This window comes from Aethalodelphis obliquidens, unplaced genomic scaffold (genome assembly GCF_003676395.1).
Source record: "Aethalodelphis obliquidens isolate GAN/ISIS:26980383/991018 unplaced genomic scaffold, ASM367639v1 scaffold42, whole genome shotgun sequence".
Classification (NCBI taxonomy): Eukaryota; Metazoa; Chordata; class Mammalia; order Artiodactyla; family Delphinidae; genus Aethalodelphis; species Aethalodelphis obliquidens.
This window is the reverse complement of record NW_020837986.1, coordinates 16186352-16194074: the sequence shown is the minus strand read 5'-3', so window position 1 is coordinate 16194074 and position 7723 is coordinate 16186352. Positions and strand designations below refer to the sequence as shown.

The window sequence follows — 7723 nt, the reverse complement described above, 5'->3', positions numbered from 1 at the left end:
ATAAGATTGCTTTCTATGTCTGAGTCTGTTTCCATTCTGTAAATAAGTTCAGTTGCATCATTTTTTTAGATTCCACATATAAGTGATATCATATATTTGTCTTTGTCTGATTTACTTCACCTAGAATGATAATCTGTAGGTACATCCATATTGCTGCAAATGGCATTATTTCATTCTTTTTTATGGCTGAGTAATAGTCCATTGTGTATGTACACCACATCTTCTTTATCCACTCATCTGTTGATGGACACTTAGATCGCTTCCGTGTCTTGGAGATCGTAAATAGTGCTATGAACATTGGGGTGCATGTATCTTTTCTCATTAGAGTTCTCGTCTTTTGCAGATATATGCCCAGGAGTGGGATTGCTGGATCATACGGCAACTATATTTTTAGTTTTTTAAGGAATCTCCATACTGTTCTCCATAGTGGCTACACCAATTTACATTCCCACCAACAGCGTAGGAGGATTCCCTTTTCTCCACACGCTCTCCAGCATTTATTGTTTGTAGACTTTTTTTTTTAAATGTGGGGGAATGATGATTTATTGAAGGCCTACTATGGGCCGAGTGATTTATTTGTAGACTTTTTGATGATGGCCATTCTGACCATATGAGGTGATCCCTCATTGTAGTTTTGATTTACATTTCTCTAATAATTAGCAATGCTGAGCATCTTTTCATGTGCCTGTTGGTCTTCTGTATGTCTTCTTTGGAGAAATGTATACTTAAGTTTTCTGCCCATTTTTTGGTGGGGTTGTCTTTTTTTTTGATATTGAGTTGTATGAGCTGTTTGTATATTTTGGAAATTAAGTCTTTGTTGGTCACATCGTTTGCAAATATTTTCTTCCAGTCCATATGTTGTCTGGGAAATTTGTCATTTAAAAAAATTTCCGAAGTGCTGAATGTCACAGGCAGCAATAAAATATTCAGAGGGAAAAAACCATGTGTCTCACACAAAGAAGTGACAATCCTGATAAATGATGATAAAAGAGACGTATATAGAACAGCTGCTTACAAACTGCTGTTTTCAAAAATATGTATTTTAATGACCTTTGCCAAACAATAATTTGAAGATATTTTACATGAAACTCTTGACAAATTAAATTTGTCTACTATTAAAAGTTAGAATTAAACTATGTTTTTAGACAAAATTATATTTGAAAGTATCACATTTTTCAGATTAAAAAACAAGCTAGTGATATGCTGTTTGTTGCTATTGATAATTTTTGCAGAATTTCAGAAAGTGTGAATCCCTGATTGCCAAAATATATGACTGTCTCAAATTTCATTTCGCCTTATTTTAAAGAAGTCCCCACAAAACAATTCTGCCTATCCCATTCTAAATACTGTAAGTTGTGAGAAACAGTGCTTCTAAAAAAATTGGTTTGTACCGGTTATTCATCCATAGCTCTCAGTTCCACAGGAGGCTGGAGGCCTTCCTTGCCAGCTGGCTTCCATTATGACAGTAACATAGGAGTCACTGACAAAAGATTTGTTTTTAAAGCCAGAGGAAGGGCAAATCCACATTTCCCCTCAGCTTCTGGTACTTCTGGCAGCTGCAGCAGCAATGGCGGCGGTTAAGCGTGGCTCCTGGGTTCCTTCCTGCATAGGCACTGCAGTTCCATCAGCAGCAACGGGTCAGCCAGCACCAGCACTTGCGGGCTTGGCTCTGGCAGTGTCAGGCAAAGGTGCAATAGTCATGGTTGACGTTTATACCTCAGTTATGGGTTTCCCAGACACAAAGTCCCACTCTCAGACCATTTTCTCCCGCATGAGCCAGCATTAAAAAAGAGTGTGAATATAACACTTCCCTCAGCGAGGGAAAATGCCCAAAGAATGGTGGAAGATTATTAGATATCAGTGACCCACAGAGCCACTGTAGAGTACTGGTGAGGGTGGGGCTTATGCAGCTCTGCCTTTCTTTATGTCACGTTATTGGGCCCCATGGCAGTATGGTGTTCTTCCTTACAGGTTCTTCATCTCAAGGCTTTGTAAACTGCACTATGAATTTACCCAGACATGGATGTTCACATTCATGGCTTATGCATTTACCTGCATTGAGGAAATAATCATTGGAGCACCCCTTGGGAGAAATGCCTGTTTGTCTCAGGACTTGGGATTGCAAATATCGCTTCTGATTTCCTATTTGGGAAGGAAAAAGAGTTCCAAGCTTGACTCTTCCTACCAGAATTCAGAATTGCCCTCATTTTAGCAGTTAACTAGGCTTGTTTCCTAGGTATCCATTTCACTTCTGTACTTGCGTCAGGAAAATAAACACAGGGTAAGTTCAGGGGGAAATTTCCCAAAGATTTCAGGGAACATTGTATACACACAGAAAATTTGGAGTATACTGCAAAAATATGGGGAATGAGTTTAGGCTTACTGAGGTCTAGGTGGTCTCCTTGACGGAACAGACTGAGGAGGCACCCGGCACCCATTCATGTGGCAAATACATTCTTTTCTGTCCACTTGGACTACTACTAGCAGTATGCCTTGCCCTGGCAGCAGTGTATCACCACAACCCAGTCTAAGAGGTGAATAACTCTGCACAACCTAATCCTCAAGACCCTGACCACCCAACCCAAGGACACAATGGTGGTCCACTTTGCTGACATCATGCTGCTTTTCCTAGAGAATTGGAAGCGGCAAGAATCCTGCGTGTTTTGGTAAAACACCTATGCTTTTTTTTTCTGGCCATATCGCGAGGCTTGCAGGTGCTTGCGGGATCTTAGTTGCCTGACCAGGGATTGAACCCGTGCCACAGCAGTGAAAGCACCAAGTCCTAACTACTGGACCACCACGGAACTTCCCAAAACACCTATGCTTGACTGGGGACATAAATCCTGGGAAGAAAGTGCTCACTCAACCAAGTTTTTGGGGGTCAGCATACCTCTCCCAACAAGTGAAACACAAATTCCACTTGTCCCCTATCCTCTCTATCCTATTGTGCACAAAGCACAGTAGGCCTCTTCAAATTTTGGTGAAAGCATTTACATTTGGGTATTGTGCTCCAAATGCATTTATTGGGTAGCCCTCAAATCTACTACTAAGTGGGGCCTTGAGCAAGAGAAGATTCTCTCTAGGAGGTACAAGCTCACGTTGTCTGTAGCAGACCCAAACCGTATTTGGAACTTGAGGTAAGAATCAGAAGAGATCCTGGTGTTTCTGAGCAAGACTGCCCATCAGGTTAACTACTAGGGTTCTACTGGAGATTAAGCATTCTTCCATGGGACACCACATAACTCTGCAACCTGGACTGGGTATGATCTGACAGCTTACCTGTGCACCTAGCAGCACCTTACAATCCATTAAATGCAGGTACAGATGGCATTAGGCTTGAATTAACCCTGAAGTTACTAAACTGCCTATTTGTGCCGAAACCAGTAAGATGGCCGTGGGTGGAGAACAAAAATGTTCAAGCTTGGTTTACAGGTAGCTCTGCATGACCTGCTGCCATCAGCAGTGAATGCTAAGGAATTATAGCCCCATGCAGGACACCAGTGAAGGAAAAACAGCCCAAAGACAGAGTTTCAAGAAGGTATGACACTGTCTCCTGTACCTGAAGACAGATGGCTTGTCTGGATCCTGATAGATGAGCAGGGACTTCCCCAAACAGGCTCAATGTCCCATGTGAAAGCTCACCAAAGGCTTCCTCTGCAGGGGACCAGATGGCCCACTCCTCACCATAACAAAGCCCAAGGCTGTGGGCATAAACCATGGCCCACAATGTGTGCCTATCCTCTCACCCTAGAAATTACGCTGAGCACCTGAAATCCAGGACTCCACTGTGCCTGGGCTCAGTGCCAGGGAAGAGAAGAGCTATTACTAGCCTAAGGAGGGAGGCCACTGCTCTCAGGGATGCGATACCCTGATGGGGACTGTGTCCTAGGCACTATGATAACCATGGCCCTTTGCTTGCATCTCTATTACCTGCTTCCTTACCTGAACGTGAGGGATTGCCCATATTCCCTAAAAGGTTTTCATTTCTTGAGGGTCTCAGGTCCTATCTACAACATGGGAATTAGGGAAAGAAGCAAGGATTCTGTTTTGTTTTTTCCTCTGCTGGTATCTAGGCAAAGTTCAGTGAATGGTGGCAAAGGGACATAAGCTCTGGCTCAGAGAAACATGTCTCTTTCTCACCCTGGATGCTCTTGGAGGGCCTGCACCTGAGTAGGGGCTGTGGATCTGTATGCTCACTTATTCAACCTCGTGAACTTTATTTTAATATTTATTTATTTAGGCTGCGCCGGGTCTTAGTTGAGGCCTGCGGGATCTTTTAGTTGTGGCATGCGGACTCGTAGCTGCGGCATGCATGCAGGATCTAGATTCCCAACCAGTGATTGAACCCGGGCCCCCTCCATTGGGAGCATGGAGTCTTACCCACTGGACCACCAGGCAAGTCCCTAAGCTTGTGAACTTTAATCACAAGTATTTCTGGTTTGCTCCAAGTGCTTGACAAGCCACACTGACCTTATAAAGGTCAATCAAGCCTCTGCCAGCACCAATCTGGTGTGTGGTCCAAGGAAGCTGCACTGCCAGGGTAAATGTGGGTCACTGAGGCCAAGGGTGGAGAGGGCCACCAGAAGAAATGGGGTCTTCTTGCCTTCTGTGTCTTGGGCACACCAGACCCTGGCCAGTAAAACTCAGGGTCAAGCAGAAGCGTATCTTTGGCCAATGGCTACTTTGTGGCTCAGTTACTGGGTGATATCTGCTCCTTGCTGGAGCCTGAAAGCCCTAGATCAGGGGTCAACAAACTTTTTCTGTAAAAAGTCATATAGGACTTCCCTGGTGGTCCAGTGGTTAAGACTCTGCACTTCCACTGCAGGAGGCACAGGTCTGATCCCTGGTAGGGGAAGCTCTGCATGCCGCATGGTGCGCCCCCCCAAAAAAAGTCATATAATTGGGGTGGGGCAGCTAAATTAGGAGTTTAGGATTAAAATATACACATTACTATATATAAAACAGATAACCAGCAAGGACCTACTGTACAGCACAGGGAACTATATTATCTTGTAATAACTTATAACGGAAAGGAATCTAAAAAAGAATAGATGTATAACTCAATCACTCTTCCGTACACCTGAAACTAACAAAACATTGTAAATCAACTATATTTCAATTTAAAAAGGCATATAACAATATTTTAGACTTTGCAACTCATAAGGTCTCTGTTGCACCTGCTCATCTCTGCCATTGTAGTATGAGAGCAGTCAATGAATAACTGTGGCTGTGTTCCAATACACTTTATTTACAAAAAGAAGCAATAGGCCAGATTTGGCCCAAGGACTGCAATATGCCAACCACTGGACCCTGAGGATACTCAGGAGATGACCTGGCTGCCGAGGGGACTATGCTCCTCCGTGAGATGGAAACTTCTAAGGTCTGGTGCTTTGCTAAGAGTTGTACATGGGTGCAGAACAGGGCACTGTGTGTGTGGAGTTTCTGACCAAGTGGTGGGTGCTGAGGCCCAAAAGTGAAGGCTGCATTGGAATAGGTAGAGCCTCCTCCTTCATAAGAAACAACTGCTTTATTCCAGATCAGGCCCAACCCCCCTACCCCCACGGTCCCTGGGTGGACACTGTCCTTACTGGGCCCTCAGGAGCCCTTGTGCTGTGGCCTGACCACCAGCCCCTCTCTGGTGATGGCCCAATTGTAGCTCTTGGGGGAGTCCAACGCTTCTTCCACCCGCGCCTCCAGGTTCTCTCGGGTGATGAAGTTTTTTGCCTCCTCCTATTGGAAGAGAGAAGGCCAACTGAATGGAAGCCCTCAGAACATGCCTGCTAGCCTTTAGCCCACTGAGGGAGGGGCTCCAGCTCTCCTATGGGAAAGATGTCTGCAGCCCAGGTCTTCTCTGAGCACCCCGCTGACCTTCCAGTGGAAGAATATCAGGCAGCTTTGCCACATTCAGTTCTCTTAGACAATCATCCCCTGGACATTTCGGCCAAAACCCGGACACACCAGCTGTGACAATTCACTGGGTGGAATCAGTCTCTCAATATTGCCTAGATCTCTCAACCTCTCTCAAACTGTCCTCCCTCTATTACTTTAACTCAAGCCTCACCCATTCTCGCTGGATCACTTCTAACTGATCTCCCTGCTTTTAAGTCTCACACCTGGCATCCCAGGCCAAAATGTTTAAACCCTTCGGTGACTTTCCCACTCTCACAGCAAAATATAAACTCCTTGGGGAACGTGGGGGCCAGTCTCACAGACAGTGGCTTGGCAAGTGGCTAGCCACGTGAACACTACTGCATTGTCAACTCTCACCTCCGGGTCTTCGCGCCTGACAGACACTCTCCCTGCACGCCTCCTCTTCCAAATCCTCACCTGCTAACCCCGTGTCAAGACTCAAGGCTACTCTCTTCCAACTCTGCCTGTAGCCGCGGCCCCACCTCCCCCACCTGGCTGCGCGCAGGACTCGCGGGACCGGCAGAGTTCGCGGCCTGCAGCCCCACCCTCTGGAGACACGGCCCACCTGCAGCTGCAGCACTTCACGCTCCTTGAGCTGCACCCAAGCCTGCGCCTCTCGGGCCTGCCGGGCGTCCTCCTCCGCCTGCCGCCGCTCCTGCTCCCGCGCCTCCTGCCGCAGCCTGGCCATCCTGGGAGGAGTGAGAGGACGAGGTTGAGCGTGGCTGGGTGTCTCCGGGCCGGCAAGGCGTCCCCGCCCCGCCTCCCGCCCCACTCACCGCAGCTCGCGCAGCCGCTGGTTCTCCGCCTGGTTCCAGGCCATCAGCTCGCGGTGCTCAGCGGCGTCCTCCAGTGCCTTGCGCTCTGCCAAGACACCGGTCCGGGCCTCGTGCACCTTCTTGCGCACCTCGGACACGAACTCCAGCCTGGACGGAGACGCGCCCAAGGTCGGCACTCTCTTCGCCCGCCCGCCCTAACACACACGCCGCACGGCACCGCTTCCCCCTCCGTCACACACACCTGAGGGCGCGCACCGTCTGGCGGTACTGCCGGTAACGCTCCGTCAGCACGAAGAATTCCGCAGGATCCACAGCGGGTGGGGTCGCCACGCGCCCAACCTTTGACTTGGCCGGCGGGTCGTGGCGGGTCTTGCGGCAGCGCGCGGGGAGCAGAAACGGGGCTGGGGGCCGGCCCATGGGCCGCGCGCCCAGGGCGCTCAGCGCGCGAAACATGGCCAGACCACCTAGCGTCCGGCGCGCCGCAGGGCATCACTGGGGCCCGGAAGTGGCCGCGGGGCACCACGGGACGCGTAGTCCGCGGGCTCCAACCCCACCCTCTGTTGCCCGCTGACATTTGCGTCCGCCCCGCCCCCCGGAACCTGGCTGTGTCCCCCCTGGGGGACCGGGTTCCGACCTGCATCCCTCCAACCCCCACCCGGGGAAGGGTCTCAATGGAGAGAGAGGGGACAAAGGATGCAACAACTTCAGGGACCCCTTTACTGGAGGGCAGCGGGGCGCGGCGTTCGGGGTCGGGTTTGCAGGAGGAGGGCGCGATCATTCCCCCGGACGCTCTGGTCACCTGACCGCAGAGCTGCGGCCTTACCCGCCCCCTCCTCTCCTCCCCTCCTCTTCCCTCGCCTCCCGGCTTGGCCTCGCTGCTTAGGATTGGCCGACGGCCGGTATTGTGGCTCCCACGTCCTGCGGACGCCCCCTAGCCTCCTAGAAGACCCAGCCTGTGGGTTCTCTAGCTCATTGGGCTTAACGGGCGTTGCCCACCTGATATCTAAAAACCCGAGCTCACACCGACTGAAATTAGG

The 7723-nt window shown here is 49.4% G+C and overlaps 1 protein-coding gene across 1 annotated transcript; it reads right to left on the bottom strand.

The window, feature by feature from the left end:
* Nucleotides 1–5230: 5230 nt before the first annotated feature.
* On the bottom strand, nt 5231–7192 carry MRPS26 (mitochondrial ribosomal protein S26). The gene is made up of 4 exons (XM_027078753.1): nt 6928–7192; nt 6687–6833; nt 6476–6599; nt 5231–5730 (listed from the first exon to the last, which is right to left on the bottom strand). Exons 1-4 carry the CDS (start codon nt 7137–7139, stop codon nt 5596–5598), a joined length of 618 nt encoding a protein of 205 aa, XP_026934554.1. The 5' UTR covers nt 7140–7192; the 3' UTR covers nt 5231–5595.
* Between the last annotated feature and the right edge of the window lie 531 nt (nt 7193–7723).

Coding starts and splice junctions, on each gene's coding strand:
- MRPS26 (XM_027078753.1), bottom strand. CDS start 7,139: ATGTTTCGCGCGCTGAGCGCCCTGGGCGCGCGGCCCATGGGCCGGCCC. Junction 6,600..6,686: donor CAGCGGCTGCGCGAGCTGCG/GTGAGTGGGGCG, acceptor CACTCCTCCCAG/GATGGCCAGGCTGCGGCAGG. Junction 5,731..6,475: donor GTGAAGTGCTGCAGCTGCAG/GTGGGCCGTGTC, acceptor CTCTTCCAATAG/GAGGAGGCAAAAAACTTCAT.